The sequence below is a fragment of the Equus caballus genome, chromosome 7 (assembly GCF_041296265.1).
Source record: "Equus caballus isolate H_3958 breed thoroughbred chromosome 7, TB-T2T, whole genome shotgun sequence".
NCBI lineage: Eukaryota > Metazoa > Chordata > Mammalia > Perissodactyla > Equidae > Equus > Equus caballus.
The window spans coordinates 95,197,938-95,218,741 of record NC_091690.1 but is presented as its reverse complement, the minus strand read 5'-3'; the positions used below and the strand labels follow the sequence as shown (position 1 = coordinate 95,218,741).

At 35.2% G+C, this 20,804-nt stretch overlaps 2 protein-coding genes across 6 annotated transcripts in view; both read right to left on the bottom strand.

Moving 5' to 3' along the window:
* ANO3 (anoctamin 3) overlaps positions 1-18,946 on the bottom strand; it is a 451,605-nt gene extending 432,659 nt beyond the window's left edge. Inside the window, exons 1-3 of one of the 4 annotated variants that reach the window (XM_070273456.1) lie at positions 17,013-18,946; positions 6,701-6,791; positions 6,339-6,512 (exon numbers count right to left, since the gene is read on the bottom strand). In XM_070273456.1, coding sequence (XP_070129557.1) covers positions 6,339-6,480 — 142 coding nt within the window. In that variant the 5' untranslated portion in view covers positions 6,481-6,512; positions 6,701-6,791; positions 17,013-18,946. Of the gene's footprint in view, positions 1-6,338; positions 6,892-17,012 lie in introns of those variants that run through there. The other 3 variants (XM_070273459.1, XM_070273457.1, XM_070273460.1) reach the window with 3 other exon arrangements.
* LOC138925061 (uncharacterized) overlaps positions 17,661-20,804 on the bottom strand; it is a 47,664-nt gene continuing 44,520 nt past the window's right edge. For both annotated transcript variants that reach the window (XR_011440744.1, XR_011440746.1), the window contains exon 4: positions 17,661-18,946. The gene's annotated coding sequence lies outside the window, so the exon portion shown is untranslated. The remainder of the gene's footprint in view (positions 18,947-20,804) is intronic.

The following is a 20,804-nucleotide window of genomic DNA, read 5'->3' as shown; positions in this document are numbered from 1 at the left end:
TATTATATGCATAGAATATTAAATAGGATCCTCATGGTAATCACAAATCAGAAACCTATAACAAGCAAGAAAAAAAGTAAGACAAAAGAAATCAAATATGTTACCAAAGATATCCATCAAACCACAAGGGAAGAGAGCAAGAGAAAAAGAAAGGAATAGAGAAGAACTACTAAAACACCCAGAAAATAGTGACAAAATAGCAATAAAAACATATTTACCAATAGCTACTTTAAATGTCAATGGACTAAATGCTCCAATCAAATGCAATAGGCTGGCCAATTGGATAAAAATACAAGACCCATGTATATGCTGTATACAACAGACACACTTCAGACCTAAAGACACTCACAAACTGAAAGTGAAGGGATGGAAAAACATATTCCATGCAAATGGCAAAGAAAAGAAAGCAGGGGTAGCAATACTTATATTAGACAAAATAGACTTTAAAACAAAAACTGTAACAAGAGACAAAGACAGGCACTACATAATGATAAAGGGAACAATCCAACAAGAAAATATAACACTTGTAAATATCTATGCACCCAACACAGGAGCACCTAAATATATAAAGCAATTATTAACAGACATAAAAAGAGAAATAGACAGTAACACAATAATAGTAGGAGACTTTAACACTCCACTAAGACCAACGGATAGATCATCCAAACAGAGGATCAATAAGGAAAGACTGGCCTTAAAGGACACATTAGACCAGATGGACTTAGTGGATATATACAGAACATTCCATCCAAAAACCACAGAATACACATTCTTTTCAAATGCCCATGGAACATTCTCCAGGATTGATCACATATTAGGCCACAAAACAAGTCTCAATAAATTTAAGAAGACTGAATTAATGCCACGTATCTTTTCTGACCACAAAGGTATGAAACTAGAAATCAACTCCAGGAAGAAAACCAGAAAAGCCACAAAAATGTGCAGATTAAACAAAATGCTACTGACCAACGATTGGGTCAATGAAGAAATCAAAGGAGAAATAAAATTACCTGGAAACAAATGAAAATAAAAACACGACATGCCAAAATCTGTGGGATATAGCAAAAGCTGTTCTAAGAGGGAAGTTTATAGCAATTCAGGCCTACCTTGACAAAGAAGAAAAATCCCAAATAGACAATCTAAAAGTGCATCTAAAGGTACTGGAAAAAGAACAACAAACAAAGCCCAAAATCAGCAGAAGGAAGGAAATAATAAAAATCAGAGCAGAAATAAATGAAATAGAAACTAAAAAACAATAGAAAAAATTAATGAAACCAACAGCTGGTTCTTTGAAAAGATAAACAAAATTGACAAATCCTTAGCTAGACTCACCAAAAAAAATAAAGAGAGAAGGCTCAAATAAATAAAATCAGAAATGAAAGAGGAGAGATTACAACGGACACCTCAGAAATACAAAAGATAAGAGAATACTATGAAAAGCTACATGCCAACAAATTGGATAATCTAGAAGAAATGGATAAATTCTTAGAAACATACAACCTTCCAAAACTGGACCAAGAAGAAGTAGAAAATTTGAATAGACCAATCACCAGTAAGAAGATCAAAACAGGAATCAAAAACCTCCCAAAAAATAACAGTCCAGGACCAAATGGCTTCCCTGGTGAATTCCACCAAACATTCAAAGACTGAATACCTATCCTTCTCAAGCTCTTCCAAAAAACTGAAGAGGAGGGGAGGCTTCCTAACTCAGTCTACGAAGCCAATATATCCTGATACAAAAACCAGACAAGGACAACACAAAAAAAGAAAATTACAGGCCAATATCACTGATGAACATCGATGCAAAAATCCTCAACAAAATACTAGCAAATCAAATACAACAATACATTAAAAAGATCATACATCATGATCAAGTGGGTTTCATTCCAGGGATGCAGGAATGGTTCAACATCTGCAAATCTATCAATGTGATACACCACATTAACAAAATGAAGAATAAAAATCACATGATCATCTCAATAGATGCAGGGAAAGCATCTGACAAGATACAGCATCCTTTTATGATAAAAACTCTAAATAAAATGGGTATAGAAGGAAAATACCTCAACATAATAAAGGCCATATATGACAAACCCATAGCAAATATTATTCTCAATGGAGAAAAACTGAAAGCTACCCTCTAAGAACAGGAAGCAGACAAGGATGCCCACTCTCACCACTCTTATTTAACACAGTATTGGAAGTCCTAGCCAGAGCAATCAGGCAAGAAAAATAAATAAAAGGGATCCACATTGGAAAAGAAGAAGTGAAACTGTCACTCTTTGTAGACAACATGATTTTATAAGTTGAAAACCCTAAAGATTCCACTAAAAAACTTTTAGAACAATAAAGGAAGACAGTCACGTCACGGGATACAAAATCAACATACAAAAGTCGGTTGCGTTTCTATACACTACCAATGAAGTAGTAGAAAGAGAAATTAAGAATACAATCCCAGGGGCTGGCCCCGTGGCCGAGTGGTTAAATTCGCGCGCTCCGCTGCAGGCGGCCCAGTGTTTCGTCGGTTCGAATCCTGGGCGCGGACATGGCACTGCTCGTCAGACCACGCTGAGGCAGCATCCCACATGCCACAACTAGAGGAACCCACAACAAAGAATACACAACTATGTACCGGGGGGCTTTGGGGAGAAAAAGGAAAAAATAAAATCTTTAAAAAAAAAAAGAATACAATCCCATTTACAATTACAACAAAAAGAATAAAATACCTAGGAATAAACTTAACCAAAGAAGTGAAGATTCTGTACACCGAAAACTATAAAACATTGTTGAAAGAACTCAAAGAAGACACAAAGAAATGGAAAGATATTCCATGCTCTTGGATTGAAAGAGTTAACGCTGTTAAAATGTCCATACTTCCTAAAGCAATCTATAGATTCAACGCAATCCCTATCAAAGTTCCAACAACATTTTTCACAAAAATAGAACAAAGAATCCTAAAATTTATATGGAACAACAAAAGACCCCAAATAGCCAAAGGATTCCTGAGAAAAAAGAACAAAGCTGGAGGTATAACACTCCCTCATTTCAAAATATACTACAAAGCCATAGTAACCAAAACAGCATGGTACTGGCACAAAAACAGACAAACAGATCACTGGAACAGAATTGAGAGTCCAGAAGTAAACCCACACATTTATGGACAGCGAATATTCGACAAGGGAGCCAAGAGCATACGATGGAGAAAGGAGAGTCTCTTCAATAAATGGTGTTGGGAAAACTGGACAGCAACATGCAAAAGAATAAAAGTAGACCATTCCCTTACATCATGCACAAAAATCAACTCAAGATGGATTACAGACTTGTATGTAAGACCTGAAACCACGAAACTTCTAGAAGAAAACACAGGCAGGATATTTTCAAGCCCCATGTCTGACCAGGCAAGGGAAACAAAAGAAAAAATGAACAAATGGAACTACAGCAAACTAAAAACTTCTGCACAGCAAAGGAAACCATCAACAAAACGAAAAGACAACCTAACAATTGGGAGAAGATATTTGCAAACCATATATCAGATAAGGGGTTAATATCCAAAATATACAAAGAACTCATACAGCTCAACAACAAAAAAACCAACAATCCAATTAAAAAACGGGCAAAAGATCTGAATAGATATTTCTCCAAAGAAGATATACAGATGGCCAACAGGCATATGAAAAGATGCTCAACATCACTAGCTATCAGGGAAATACAAATCAAAACTACAATGAGGTATCACCTCACTCCAGTCAGAATGGCTATAATTAACAAGACAAGAAACAACAAATGTTGGAGAAGATGTGGAGAGAAGGGAATCCTTGTTCACTGCTGGTGGGAGTGTAAACTGGTGCTGCCACTATGGAAAGCAGTATGGAGTATCCTCAGAAAATTAAGGATAGATCTAACATATGATCCAGCTATCCCACTGCTGGGTATTTATCCAAAGAACTTGAAAACACAAAGGCATAAAAATACCTGCACCCCTATGTTCATTGCAGCATTATACACCATAGCCAAGACTTGGAAGCAACCTAGGTGCCCATCAAGGGACGAATGGATAAAGAAGATGTGGTGTTTATACACGATAGACTACTACTCAGCCATAAGAAATGATGAAATCTGGCCAATTGTGACAACATGGATGGACCTTGAGGATATTATGCTGAGTGAAATAAATCAGAGGGAGAAAGTCAAATACCATATGATCTCACTCATAAGTAGAAGACAAAAACAACGACAAACAAACACCTAGCATTGGAGATTGGATTGGCGGTTACCATAGGGGAAGGGGGAAGGGGAGAGAGCAAAAGGGCTGATTAGGCTCACATGTGAAACGATGGACTATAATTAGTTTTCGGGTGGTGAACATGATGTAATCTACACAGAATTTGAAATATATTATGATGTACATCCAAAAATAAATAAATAAATTAATTAATTAATAAAAAATAGATAAGAAAAAAAGAAATTGCAAACAAAGGTGGGAATGGGTCAGACCTGTGCTTAGGAACCACTGTGTGGCTGTCAATGGCTTGTTATGGAAAACCTGTAGGTGAGATCGGTTAGAAGTCTATACAGGTGTATGCACTAGAAGAAAGAAGAGGCAGTCTTTCATTCCCTCAGCTAAGCAGTCACTGAGTCAAGACATAAGGAAGCTTTTATTGCCAGGCATCCTGTTGAGTACTGGAGCTATTGTAGTGGACAAAGAGGTGGGGAAGACAAATGTTAAACTAACATGCATACAAATAAACATGAAATTTTTATTGCAATAAGTGCTAAGGAATGTTTGAGATGACAAGTGTTATTGACAAAAATGAGGATGAAAGAAGAAGGAGGCATTTTTAGGGAGTTTAATTTATTTGTGTTGAATGTGAGGCACTGCCAAGATGTCAAGGGGGAAGTGTGTTCCAGGCTCTGAGGAAGTTTACACCCAAGCTATGGATGTTTGAGTCAACTGAATAAAGACAAGTTGAATCTGTTGGAATATATGTGTTAACAGCGACAGAAATGACTAGAAGACAAAAAATGGTGAAAAGAACATGAGTATTTAAGCCATGTTTAAATGGTTTATAAACCTCTTTTCTGTAAACCTCTTTTTCTTCTCCAGGTCTACTGTATAAAGCTATGTTCATTTGTAAAAAGCTGATTTTTCCACTTCATGAAATTCTAAGTTCAATACCTAGTAGGACTTTCAATTTAAGAAAAAATATAATAGTGTAAAGATTTCTTTTCTCACAGCTGAAAGAAGATTTGCTAAAGGATGTTATCTCTCCTGATTACAGAACTGCTTATACAGTAAAATAAGTCATATAATACAAAAGAATCTACGAACAACAAATCAGTAATTGGTTGGGAGTCACATAAAACTTCTAAAACATCTGAAAATAAAAAAACGTGCTAAAGTCTCTTTGAAGAATCTTATGGTTGCAAAATGGAATTTATTATTTCCACAAGTGTTTCTCATTGGACAAAGATTAATATCCAGTAACATCCAGGTCTAAGTAGACTTTGCTTAACTCCTACATTCACATTACACTGCCTCTGCTTATGAGGAAGGATAACTAAATCATAACAGAATTTTCCTTTAGAACAACATTTAAAATATTATCTACTTATTATGCAAAATTTTTCTACAAAGCACAATTAATTCCTTATTGAAATCTATCACTGTTCATTATAAACCAAACCATCAGAATTTTTTAATGAATGCAGACTATCAGTGTATAGCATTGTTTCCTCAAAACTGCAGAGCAAGAATAAAAACCGTGCAATTCTGGGTAACACCCATTGGTATCAAAACAGACATTCTTCACATGCAACTTTATCAACACTGTCAGCTCATACAGAATGTAAGTCAGGTCATAAAACAACATAAACAAAAGGAATATTCTCTTGTCCTTAATGAGAAGGTAAAGCATGTATTATCCTTTAAATACTTATGTAAAAGTAAACAGAAATAAAAGAGATGAATGAAAGATGACAGGACTTTTTTCTGCAGTTTATAGATAAAATCCCTGATTTCATCAGTCATGCCAAGCAAAACTAAACCTTGATAGGCTTGAGTGTTCAGAAAACCAAAATCTACTTCATTATTAACATTTTTCTGAGTTCACCGAATTTGTTTTCTGACATTTCACTCTGTTGGCAAAACTCTCAGGGTTTTCTGTAGAAATCTATTTACATATTTTGGGGGAAAAAAAGTAACTCAAGAAACTAAAATTGGCATCAACTATACCACACAAACAAAGTGGCATCAAGATTATTTTTTTACATGTCTCATATTAAAGAAGTACAGATGTAAGCTAAGTTACTAAAAAATATTGATCTTCAGTTTAGCTTACCAGCGGGAGCGGAATTGAAGTGCCGAAGTTCCAGTTGACTAGAATCACCAGAGAGTTCAGTCAAACAGGTTACAGTAAAATCTGAGGTGGAAGCCTGCTCATGCCTGAAGCCTTCAGGAGGAAGATAATCCAGTTCAAACATCACAGTTGATATTACAGAATTCTTAAAGAGCTCTGTAAATCAAAGTTCACGCTACTGAAGTTTTAAACATCATAGATGGGGAAAAAATTGTTGTATTATAATTTGTAATACTCCAGGCTTTCCAGTAATTATTTTCACTTGGAAATCCAAAAGAGCTAAAACACGCAGAGCTGACTCTCAAAGAAGTTTTCTGTATTCATGCCTTTCCTAGGCAACTAACCTCAACAGAATGGATGGATTTCAGAGCTGTTTTTCTTGAAGATATCTTGCTTCTTTTAATTGATAGCAGCACTAACCTCATCTCAGAGAGGCTGCAGAAAAAAGTAAAGTGGACTAAGTGAAGACATAGGCAAGGCTGCAGAGAGATGCTTTTAGTAACTTGGTATTAGAAGTTCTCATTCACATTTCTGTACACAAAAGATCAGCTGGGTGGGGCTAAGGATTGTCAGAGAATGCAACTTTATTCCACAGGGCAGCTCATCAGAGGAATGTTTTTAATTTGGAAGGAAGTTAATCCTTAATGATATTTCCTCGGTCAGGATTGTGAGACTGTAGTCCTTATGCATACTGAAATATGACTATGGTTGTGGAGATTAAAAGGTGAATTAAACTAAAAAAACTTCTGTACAGAAAAAATTTAAAAAATCAACAAAATGAAAAGACAGAATAGGAGAATATATTTGCAAATCATATATCTGATAAGGGGTTTATATCCAAAATATATAAGGAACTCACACAACTCAATAGCAAAAAAGAAATCTGATTTAAAAAATCGGGCAAACAATCTGTATGTCTTCCAAAGAAGATAAACAAATGTCCAACAGGTACATGAAAAGGTGCTCGACATCACTGATTATCAGAGAAATGCAAATCAAAACCACAATGAGCTAACACCTCACACCTGTTAGAATGGCTATCATCATAAAGACAAGAAATAACAAGTGCCAACAAGGATGTGGAGAAAGGGGAACCATTGTACAATGTTGATGTGAATGAAATTGGTTCAGTCACTATGGAAAACAGTATGGAGGGGCCTCCAAGAATTAAAAATAGAGCTACCCTATGATCCAGCTACCCCACTTCTGCGTATATATCCAAATGAAATGAAATCACTATCTCGAAGAGATTCTGCACTCCTATGTTCATCATAGCATTTCTCACAATAGCCAAGACATGGAAGCTGCTAAGTGTCTATGGATGGATGATTAATAAAGAAAATGTGATATACAATGGAATATTATTCACCCATAAAAAAGAAGTAAATCCTACCATTGGCAACAACATGAAAGAATCTTGAGGGCATTATGCTAAGTAAAATAAGGCATACAGAGACAGACAAATACTATACGATCTCACTTATATGTGGGATGTAAAAGAAGTTGAACTTGTGGAAACAAGTTGATTCACAGTTGCCTGGGGTTGGGCAGTGGGGCAGAATGGGAGATGCTGGTCAAAGGGTAGAAACTTTTGGTTATAAGATGGACAAGTTCTGGGAATCTAACCTACAGCATGGTAACTATAGTTAACGATACCATACTGTATACTTGAAAGTTACTAAGAAAGTAGATCTTAAATGTTCTCACTGCAAAAAAGATAATTATAACTTGTGAGATGAAAACTGTGTTAATGAACCTTATTGTGGCAATCATTTCACAATACGTACACATATCAAATCATCATGTTGTACATCTTACATTTATTTGTTATATGTCAATTATATCTCAATAAAGCTGGGGAGGAGAGGTGAATTTACAAACTGGTGATCAAATAAAATGTACAGCTTGAGAAACAAAAAAGATTGGATTTCATAATATGAGAAAGTGATCAATGGAAGGAAAAAATGCTAAACAGGTAGAGATTGAGAGGGCTCATATTGTACTACTTGAGAGGTAAAACATCTATTCCCTCGGAGTAGCTGGAAGAAGGTTGTGTTGCTCATCACAGAAAATTTAATTTAAGCTCTCACTCTTACTCATCTTCTGTCCTTTAGTCCATGAATCTACGATGACCACAAGGAGGTACCCATTGACAGCTTGTCAAAGAGTAATTTAGCAAAAACCATCCTTCAGTTTAGGGAGTCAAACTAGATAAGGTTCAGATTAGTTCTTCGATGGTTTGTTTTAATCTATTACTTATTCATTAATTTATTTCTTCATTCAAATAAGTATTTATTGAATCTATATTAGGTATTAACTTAGATACAAAAATGTCAAGGCAGGCATGCTGGATAGGATGTGGGCTGGATCTGGTCTCAGTGGGAAAGAGAGCTGTGATTGATCAGGAATTTTAATTATAACCATCGTATTAAGTATGGTCATAGATATGCTGCACATGAGAAATGGCATATTTGAAGCAATTTTACTTTCTCTGTTCAGCTCTCTTTGAGAAGGCAAAACATACATATAAGAGGTTTGCAAATCCATTGCTGTTACAATATAAACAGTATTCTGGACAAAAAAATGACATGTCTTAGTCATCATCAGTTATTATAATTGAACAAACAAGTAAAGAAAACTGGCCCCCTGCTCCACATGCCTTTATAAACGATTGCTCATGACTGGGAAATCACTGTCATTCCAACAGCATGGACAATAAACAAAATATACTATGCAAGCCTAGCCCACCACTGTTCTGGAACAGGCATGAACAATCTTTGATTAAAATGACTAACATGGCCAAGTTCCACTGGTAATTATATCATACTTTGCTTAAATAAGAAAGTAAAAGCAGAATCAAGATTATAAATGATAATTAGGCAAAATACTATCACTACTTAAAATAAAAATCGAGGTTCAGTAAATATTCTGAATACCTGACAAAGCACTTTCACAGTAATATAAATTCTTACTTTTCTACTACCACCTATGGATTCTTTTTTTTTTTTTTTTTTGAGGAAGATTAGCCCTGAGCAAACTACTGCCAATCCTCCTCTTTTTGCTGAGGAAGACTGGCCCTGAGCTAGCATCCATGCCCATCTTCCTCTGCTTTATACATGGGACGCCTACCATGGCATGGCTTTTGCCAAGTGGTGCCATGTCTGTACTGGGGATCCGAACCTGTGAAACCCTGGCTGCTGAGAAGCGGAAGGTGCGCACTTAACCACTGCACCACTGGGCCGGCCCCAACCTATGGATTCTTAATGTCTGAGTTAAGCCTTCTAGAAAAGAGACAGATTGATCAGTAGTGAGAAATGGGTTGTAGTGAGGAAAAGATGGTTGATAGGAAAAGAAAAGCAAATATAGGGGAATGAATAAAGGGTAAAAAAGAGCATATACAATTTAGAGAAGGAAAGTATGTTCTAGAAACATGAAAGATGGGCTTTACAATTCTCCACTGAAATACCTATTATGGTATATAGGAGGGGGCACTTTCTGAGAGAGAGAGTCTAAGTGCTTTGATTTGAAAGCTGCTCAAGGAAGTTTAACTAATAGATGATTTCTACCCTCTATATCTCTAAGTTTGCACAAATCCTGACGTGTTCCCTCTTTCAAGCAATGCTTTGAAGAATCTGGTTATATGGAATGTGCTTTTGCCTGGGAACTATAGATAGAGTCACCTGATAAATGATTTCTAGCAAGACCCTGAGGGGATGATCTCTGATGTCACAGAATAGTCTTATACTCTTTAGCAGTAGGTCTTAATTTTTGAGCATGAAGAGAATACCTTTATTTATCCAGTTATCCATCCCTCATGAGACTATTGTATTTTGACTATGAATATATGATACAATCATATAAAACTATTTAAAATTTACTAATATTTAAGTATTATATTTTATTAATCATATCTATATGCCTTTGAAAATTTGTTCATGCATGTGTGAGAAATGTTACTGATTTTCTCTAAGACAATTGTTAACATACAGGTGGATTTATAAACCCCACACAATTACTTGATGTGGTCCATATATCCATAAACTGGAATTACTATTCTCTAGTATATAAGGAATAAGATTTTACTGATATGTGTAATATACGTGAGGAAACTCTGTCAACAAACTCACTTCGCTGTACTTTTCCACTAGTGACTCACATACAAACATCTCCTGAAGCCTCTAGAAATGTTGGTAATAAAAACCTTTAGTTAATGTGGATACTCAAGAATTGGAGTTCTCAGCACTTCTGTATTCCTGGGCCTTTGATGAGACCTTTTAACTTTCACCCGACCCTCTAAGTCTTTTTTTTTTTTTAAGTCAATAAGCACTTTATTTTCCTCCAAGTTTTATTGAGATATAATTGGCATATAACATTGTATAAGATGGAGGTGTTACCTAACCTTATTGTAGGCTTCAAGTCTTTAGTCAAGTGTTTTCCATGACATTTTAGCTAACACTTTTATTTACAACAGTTTTCTGTAAATATTAGGAAATGCCAGTGTAAACGTTTTACTCATGTCATCTTCCTAATACCCACATCACGTCCTCCAATTTTTTTCTTCTTAGAGTGCAAACAGAAGATAGCAGGAAATGTCACACAAAAACTTCCTTCCTTTTGATTGGTCTAGGTGAAAATATTTTTCTCTTAATCTGGATTGGTTTGTCTCTGTTATTATAGTAACCACCTGCTTGCTAGTGGTTACAGTAAATTCAGATCTCTGGCCCTTCACTCATTTCAAAACATAAGCTACGTTTGCAAAACTTTCTCCTTCTCAGCTATGCTTAATTTTGGTATAATCTGTCTTGGGTTCCCTTAACAGGCAAAATAACTTTATTTTATTTTGAAAATACATAAACTTATTGTGAATAATTGCAGTTTTAACTAGATCATAACAATACATTTTTTAATAAGTATAAGCTTGTTTTTTACAAAGTTTTCAATAGATTTACAAGTCTCCAAATGAACGATAGTTAGGAATATAAGTCAGACAATATATTTTCATTATCTCAGATTCTTTGCTCTCCCAAACATTATGTGAAACAATTCACTAGACATATATTTATTATTTTTCTGGTTTCAGAATGACTCTTTGAGCCCGCACGTTTATCCTGTCCCTTCCATTGAACTAACTGAATAAATTACCATAGAATACGAATGAACTAACTGAAGAAATTTTAAAACTCTAAGAGTAGCAAGACAGCAAATTATCAAAAAACTTGAGAAAATTCCAAAATGTATGATGGAGGTGAGTGCTGAACAGATTGGCACAGAGGAAGTTACCTAGAAGTAAGTGAAGCATTTTATCCTGGAAAACCATAGACAAGCCCGCAGCCTTGCCGAGTGCAGAGCAGGCCAGACAGAAGGCAAGACAGGATATGTTGCTTTGTCCCTAAGCATCATTTGATCCCAACCTTGCACTAAGAAAACAAGAGACAAGTGCACAATTATTTCTTAAATGGATGTCAGAGCAAGATAGAGAAGGGGGCATTCCCCAGCTAACTGCAGAATGCCCCAAGAAACTGAGGAGGGGCCGGCCCCGTGGCACAGCGGTTAAGTTCTCATGTTCCGTTTCTCGGTAGCCCGGGGTTCGCCGGTTCGGATCCTGGGTGCGGACATGGCACTGCTTGGCAAAAGCCATGCTGTGGTAGGTGTCCCACATATAAAGCAGAGGAAGATGGGCATGGATGTTAGCTCAGGGCCAGTCTTCCTCAGTAAAAAGAAGAGGATTGGCAGTAGTTAGCTCAGAGCTAATCTTCCTCAAAAAAAAAAAAAAGTGAGGCAAGTCAGTCTTCTCAATAGTGAAGTTTTAGTACACACTCTGCCTCCCCCAAGTCTCCTTCCCTAAGTTGCACCAAGTTCCATCCAACAGTGGTGGAAGCAGAAGCCAAGACAGTGAGTAAGTCACAAGAGTTTGACAATTTTAACAAAATCCTATGCACAGACTCTCCAGGAGTAGCCATTGGCACAGATCATGTGTTGAGTAAAATGTAGATAATTGCCGGTCAACACAAGAGTCATCTCAGCCTCACAGAGAAAGAAAAAATATTTAAAAAGAGACAATAATTTAAACAACCAAATTGAGTTATCAAATCAAATGAACTTCACCATATCATAGTAAATGCATAAAACACAAGATAATTTTACTGCCCACTTTCAATGAAATTTGAGTGAATACTGTATGCATATGATATAAATAAGCTGCTAGGAAAAGGGAGGAGAGTAAAAGAAAAAGTTGTTGAAAATAAATTAAAAAAACACTTAAAAGTCAACTCAGCAGAAGCACTGGATAACAGGTGAATCAGTGCTAAAAAGCACATTAGTTAATTAGAAAATCAACATGAAGAATTATTTTGCATATAGAGCAAAAATAAAAAAACGTTGGAAATTATGTTCGACGGGATAGAAAATACAATAAGGAAAACACAGAAACTCGAAGAAAAAGAATGGAATTTATGAAGAAAACATAAGAAAATGAAAACAAATAGGTTTATTGTGTGGATGAAAGTACTGATTCTTCAAATTCAAGGAGTTCAAATTCAAAGGCAAAGGTACCAATATTGAAGGAAGGTACATGCCTTGACATCAAACATAGCTTGATGTGACCTGAATTCCATGGTTAAAGACAGTATCTAACAAATTTCAAGATAAAGTTGGGAGTGATGTGAGGAGTATTGTGCAAATTTGACAGAGGGCAGGACTTCTTAGCTTCAACATCAAATGATAGAAAAATATAAAGCAAAGTTCACAGATATCTGATTAAAAGAGATCATGTCTCCTTAATTGAAAAACAAGGCAATAATAGAACATTGAAACAAGCAAGGTTCAACATTATGTAACTCGAGTGTTATTTCTGAAAACCATATTTGAGGAAATACTCCAGCCAAAAGGGGAAAAAACAAACAAACAAAAGAGTTGGAAGAAAGGTTTCGAAGAAGCAAAATAATTATAGCAAATGATGAGCAAAAATAATGTGGTAAGACATTTATTTATGACTAAAGAATTGCTGAAAGTTCTGTTCTGAAACAATACAAATAATTAGAAGAAAATTTCATAATTTAAAAATCCAGGTTGTTTTAACAAAAGAAAGAAAACTTCATCAATCAAGAAAATATAAGACCAATTAATTAGTTATAAGGAAATAATAAAAATGATGATAGATAAAAATGGCAACAAATAAGTAAAATATTAATGAAAGTGGATTCCAGGTGGAAGTGTTGTTTATGATACATTGTTTCAGGTTGAAAAAAATGTATAAATCACCAAAAATATTATACTAGTTAAGAACATATATGAGAACATGTTGAACATGATATGACTCCTAGATCAGTTCTGATAAGGGTCAATACAATGATAGCAATTATCTACCTGGAAACATTCCAACACTTAACTTTTCCTTTTTCTTTTCCTTTCTTCCCTGACTAGCAAATCTACTACAATGTTGATATGTTGACTGAAATGGTAATAGCAAATACTTATCTTTCATTCCTAATCTCACTGGAAAATTTTTCAATCTTTCACTGAGTATACAGTTTGTTGTATGTTTTCTGCAGATACTCGTTTATTAGATTAAGTACGTTCTATGCATAATTTGATAGGAATTTATTGCTTTTACAAATAATAAATGTGAGTTGACATTTACCAAAGGCTTTTTCAATTTCTATTGAGATGATTAATACCTTTTTTCCCTTTTAGAGTGGTAAATTGATTGACTATCAAATTTTAAAAGAATTTTTATTCCTATATTTAGTTCAACTTGGTCTTGATGTAATGATTAGTTTTATGTATCACTGGATTCAGATGCAAATATTGCATCTATGTTTATGAGATAAATCAGCATATAATTTTTTCCTTATAGTCCTGGTAAGATGTAGTATTGAAAATGAAGCTGTCCTCATATAAAATAGTTAGAAACTATTATTTTTCCTATTCTTTGGAAGAGTTTTTTTTTTTTTTTTTTTATGATTGGCATTCTTTCTTTCTTACATGTTTGAAAATGTTAACTGGGGAAATCATTTGAGTTTGTAAGTTTTCTTAGTTTTAAAATCCTCAATTAGTGATTTAATCTATTAAATATAGAGCTCTTTTGTTTTTTCTGAGTCAGTTGTGAAATGTTTTTTTCAAGGTATTTTCCTTATCTACTTTTTAAAAAATCTTTTGCATAATGCTACTCATAATATCCTCTCAATAGATTTTTACTGTATGTAGGTGTAGGGAGGAAGACTTTTCCTCTACCTAAATGTGGGTTCGTCTGGCTGGAGAACAAATTAAATTCACATGAGACAGAATAGCAAGAGAAAATTAAACAAAGACTTATGAGGAACCATGGCCCAGGGCCTTTCTTCCCCAAGGAAGAAAGGGCACCGAAGATGTGGGGTGCACAGAGTGGTAATATACCCCCAAACAGGATATTTCACATATGATTGAAATGTCTCTCCCACAATAGTCACAAGATTGCCCTGTCTGCACAGCGCTTGATGGGCACAGCAGGAGGCAAGTCTATTGTCTTGAGCTGGTGGTCACAGGTGAGCACAGCAATCAGTTCCTAGCCTAAAATGCTTAATCCTGAAGGAAATGCCAACTTTGGGAGGGGGTGGGAAGTCAGTTACAGGAGGTTACCAGACAAGCACAATAAACAAATGCAGATTTAAGTCCTTGCCTTCCCCATTGATTAAGAGTTTCTAGAGATATCTTTACAGATGGAGAGTTCCTTTACAATGTAAATGTCTCTTACAAAGGGTAAGTAAATTCTACTTTTCAGTTTCTTTCCTGTCCGCAAAGTAACTAGCCTCAAATAATCATCATGCCAAAGAGACATATCTTGGGGTGGCCAATTCCAGTCCCCACATAGGATCTGAAATTATATCCATTTTTTCATTCTTATTATTGGTAGTTTAGGATTTCTTTGATTTGGTCAGTCCTGTTCAGGGTATTATCAATTCTATTAATATTTTCAAATTGCTAATAGTAAGCTCTGTTAACTTTCTCTCTATTCATTTGTTTTCTATCTCAGGTTCTGGTTTTATCTTTAAAATTTCCCTCTTCTAGTGTCTTTGAGATTAATTTACTGTTGTTTTCTAGATTCCTAAGAGACATACATAGATCATTAATTTTCAGTCTTTCTTCTTTTCTAAAGTATAAGTTTAAAGTTACTTATTTTCCTCTAAATATGGCTTTAACAATATCTCACGTTTCAATATAGTTTATTCTAATTAATATTATCAGTTTTATTCAATTCAAATTATTTTCTAATTTGCATTGTGATTTCTTCTGTCAAATAAAAATGGCAAGTAATAGGATATATTGGAATATATGAGGAAGCCATTTTGGTGTAAACCTAATTTGGCCTGACCTTTCCAAAAGGGCCTGACCAAGGCCATTGAGCATGCATCGTATAGCTGCTTTAGAGATTCCCTATGGCAAGAGCAAAAGGCCCTTGAGATAAAGGAGCAACTTCCCTCCCCCTCCCAATGTTGGCGTCTCCTTAAGGATTAAGTATCTTTCCTTAGGCTAGAAACTGATTGCTGCGCTCACCTGTGACCGCCCAGCTTGAGACAATAGACTTGCCTCCTGCTTTGCCCACCAAGATAGCAGACCCACTACCTGCTGTGTCCATCAAGTGCTGTGCTGACAGGGCAATCTTGTGACTATTGTGGGAGGGACATTTCAATCATATGTGAAACACCCTCTTTGAGGGTATATAACCACCCTATGTACCCCCACTTCTTTGGAGTGCTCTGTTCCTTTGTGGAAAGACTCTCCCGGGTTATAATCCTAAAATTTCAGCTCAGAATAAACTCACCCAAATTTTCATTTACAGATTGGTTATGGATTATTTTTGTCGACACCTTCTATATCCTTGATGATTTTTATCTGCATGTTTATCTTGATGTTTCATGAGTAATTGAGAAAGGTTTGTTAAAATATTTTACTATGAATGTGAATTTATCTGTTTCCTTTAATTTCTGCCACATTTGGTTTATGTAGTTTGAGGTTATGTTATTAGGGTGCATGCAAAGTTATAACACTTCTTAGCAGATTTAACCTTTAAAACAAATTGAAATACTCCTCCTTATGTCTACTAGTATTTATTGATTTATAGTCTACTTTATCTGATAGTAGTTTAGCCATACCAGGCTGTTTTTTATTAATATTTGTATAACATTTTCCCATCTCTACTTTCAAGCTTTTTGAATTATTATATTACAGACTCTTTTTTATTACTGACTCTTCTAAGGAGAAAATAATGAGATTTTAAAAAATCTCATTGATAGTTTTTGTACTTCAATTATAATTCATGTATTTACGTTAAATGTAGTTACTGATATATTTGAGTTTAAATCTACCATTGTTTTCAATTTGCCTCTCCATTTTGACAGGTTGATTATTTCGTCTTGCTTTGTTTTGTGTTACTCCTATTTTCCTATAATGTTATTATGCATACTTCAATCTTTGCTTAGTCGTTACCATAATACAGCATACTTATTTGAGTTTAATAAATTGGTACTTTGCCACTTTGCGGAAAAATGCATAATAAGCCTTAGAACTTTTTAACTCCCTTTATCTCCTGCCTTGGGGGCTATAACTATAATTCTATATATATGTTTAGTCTCTACAAGAAAACATCATGGCTTTGCTTAGATTTATTCAAGCATTTACCCTGTCCTTTATTCTTCATTTCTTTTTGCAATGTCAATTTCTTCTAGAACTTGTAGTGGAGGAAGAAATATTCCTTTATCCTTCTAGGTTCTTCTGACTGGTCTAAGAATTAAAGTAACATGAGACAGAATAACAGGAGAAAATCAAACAAGCTTAATAACATGTATATATGGGAGAAACCCAGGAAAACTAAGTAACTTGACACAATGGCTGAAGCCATCACCTTAAATACAATCTTCAGCTAAAGATAAAGAGGGATGTTGGGGGTAGTGGTTTGGGATTTGAAGGGGAGGAAGGCAATTCACATGGAGACAGAAAAGCAAATGTTTGATAAACAAATGTTTGAAATGCTTTTCAAAGACAATGGGATATGGGGGACTTTGATCAAATGGGCTTTGCTAGGTTCCTCCCTGTCTACCATGCCTAGTTCATATTATACTATAGTTATCTATAGAGATAGCTTCTTCTGAATCAGGTCTTCTATCTTAAATTCTTTTAAGTAGTTAGGTGGGAGATCAAAGTTTCTTCCTGAGTCTTTTGTCCTTAAAAATAATCAAGCTAAAGAGACACATTTTTGGAGTGGCAAACTTTGCCTCCCTACAGATTCTCTCAGATTCTTCTATCTAAAGAACTTCCATTATTGTCTTCTTTATTATGGGTTTTTGTAGGCCACAACACTTGTTCCCAGAAGTGGCTGGCAGGGCAGTGGCCAAGAATATTTCACCAGCTGCCACTCGTGATTGTTTTGGGAGGGAATGTGTTTCCCTAGCTGCTTGATCTGGGGGACACTTGTTTTATCAGCAAGAACTCTCCTGAAGAGAATCAAGTTTGTTTTACTCATGTGTGAAAGTGAGGAAACTGTTTAGTACACATGATCTCACACTACTACACGAGACCATGGCAGCAGATGGAAACAGTGTCATGGTTTGCCAAACGCTTCCAGGCTTATTTAAATACAAATATTAATTATAATTATTAATTATTGTTTGTTAACAAATTAAAAATCCTGGACAAATGCTAAACTGAATGAAAAGGCAGAATCCAGAATTGTACCAGGAATCCATTATAGAAGGTATTTGATTAGAGGGTGGATCCTTGCACCCTTTCCCACAATATTTATTTCTGCAGTGATTAATATATTGTCATACACATCCTTGGGCCTTCAGGACAGAATCAAATTGAATTTTAGTTCTAAATTTCTAAGTATGTGGCCCACAGTGTGCCATGAATCTTTTCTGAACTTCAATTTCATCAAAAGTAGTATTAACTTGTAGGAATTTACAAATTTAAATCTTACAAAGTGTACTGTTCTTCAAGTAAATTTCATTAATAAAAGGATTTGAGGGTTACCAAACTATTTTATTCATTCATTTTATTAAAAAACAAAACTGCTGAGGCAGGCTGTGTGCTAAACTACTTGGAGATTTAGAGGAAGAAAATAGCATGAATGTGAATATAGGGTAATTTGTTTTATTCCACGTAATATTGTCTAGGAAAATCTTGTGTTCAGTTTTCATGAGAGTTCATAAGAATCCATACTTACTGTTAATCTAAAATTATTCATTGTTTCTCAAATTTCTTTAGGGCACATTTTCAATTAAAATATCTTCATAATGCAGGTGACAATATATTTAGTGAAAAAATGGATACCTTCTGGCATTATTGGATACTTGAGAGTCATCTTACATATTTCCTGCCCCAGTCTTAGATTAGCCATTTCTCTGTGAAGACCTGGTTTTCTTTATTGGAGAATGGTATTAGAAACCAAGATCTGGAGCCGGCCCCATGGCTGGGTAACCGTGGCTGAGCGGTTAAGTTCGCACGCTCCGCTGCAGGCAGCCCAGTGTTTCGTTGGTTCGAATCCTGGGCGCGGACATGGCACTGTTCATCAAACCACACTGAGGCAGCATCCCACATGCCACAACTAGAAGGACCTACAACGAAGAATATACAACTATGTACTGGGGGGCTTTGGGGAGAAAAAGGAAAAAGATAAAATCTTAAAAAAAAAAAAAAGAAACCAAGATCTGGCACTCAATATGTTGTTGCTACTTGAGTGTCATTTCCTGTAGGCCATCTCAAGCGACAGAGCAAAGAAATACATGTGTTTATAATAACTGGTATATATACACATATTTATAAACACTTTGTATAACCATATTAATCCATACTAAGCTACATAGAGTTTATACTGAGGTCTCCAAGTCTAATCCATTATGACAGGTATCATTCTAGCCTGCTCCACTTGCTCATCTATAACCTCCCACTCCAACAGTGTATCCAAGTTTGGTTCTGATATTAACTTTGTCTCTTCATACTACTTTTTTCTTGACTTTTAGCATGTCTTTTCATTTTTTGTTGAAAACCAGACATAATTTGGCAATAGAAGTTAATCTGTATTTAATGTTTAATGCTGTACCTAGAGATGCCAGAGGCTTTGTTAGACTCTGTTGTCCTGTTTTTGTCTCCCTAAGTTGTCTTTGGATTTCCCTAAGAACTCCTGAACAGAGTCTACACATTGCAGCTCTTTCAGTTATAATCCACTATCACGTTACTAGAGCCCTGTTGTAGTAATGGTAAGACGTTGGGGAGAGGGAGCACTCTTTAAGCCTATGATTAAGTTACAGTCCTACAGAGGGCCTATGTCTTACTCAATGTAGATAAGAAAGGTAGTCCCTGAATTTTTTATCTTTTTTATCAGCAAATTTTTATCTTCATCTATAAAAGTCAAGGTAGAAATGAGTTATGAAAAAGAAGAGCAAGGCCAACTCTAACTTGAATCTTGAGGTTTTAAGTGTCATCACAACCAGAAAAAAAAAGCAGCGACAGGATTAAAAGACTTCTTTTACTTGGTATCCAACTTTACCTTTATTGAATGTCATTTTATCTTATGGCTTTTGATCCTAAATCTATTGATTGATCATTTTAACCTACCTAGAATATTTTCTAGCTATCGTTTTATACAGTACCTCACATATAACAGGTCCACACATCGTATCGAAGTTGCTCAAAACCCTATAATCAAATTGATTATACTTTCAAGTATATTTTCATCCAATACCAATAACTACTGAAAGAGGAAAAGTGTTCTAATCTTATTATGTTTACTGTTCACAAAAGTAAAGGATATTCCCAAAGCCCCGGATATTTGCTTCCTAACTTTCTCAAATGAGCTGCTGAATACTAACTCATGGGAATCAATCTCATACACCAATGTATGTTTAAAAACTCTGCTTAGAGTTGGAAATATTCAACTTAGCACAAGATTCATTAGAAATACCGGAAAAGCTATTTGAATGCATTAGCTGCACATCCCATCTCTTATGAACTACAGCCACAAAAATCCTTTTTGTCAGACCACATCTTCACTTATCACATCACATGACTGTTGTCTTAAACTAAAGGTGCATTCTAACACAGGAAAGAGGATTATATGAGTGTTCCTAAAAAATGAGTTTAGAGCAAAGCAATCAAGCACTTAGAAAATCCCAGGATTATATCATGATTATATTTCTCAAGAATATAAAGCCTTCATAAAATAAATTTGCAAGAACAAAAGGAAAAGGAAACATTCCTTTTTCTTGGAATGGAGCGGAGATAACTGTGGCCACTTATGTATCAAACTTTCAATTTTGTGTTATGACAAGTATTACAATTTTGACTCAGCCCCAGGGCTCATGGGGTTAAGGATAAATCTGCCCACTAAAGCCCCTAGATTCAAGAAATTGCACATTATTTTTTAGTGAAAAGCTTAAATTGCATGTCTCAGTGGAGTTACTAAGACAAATGAAA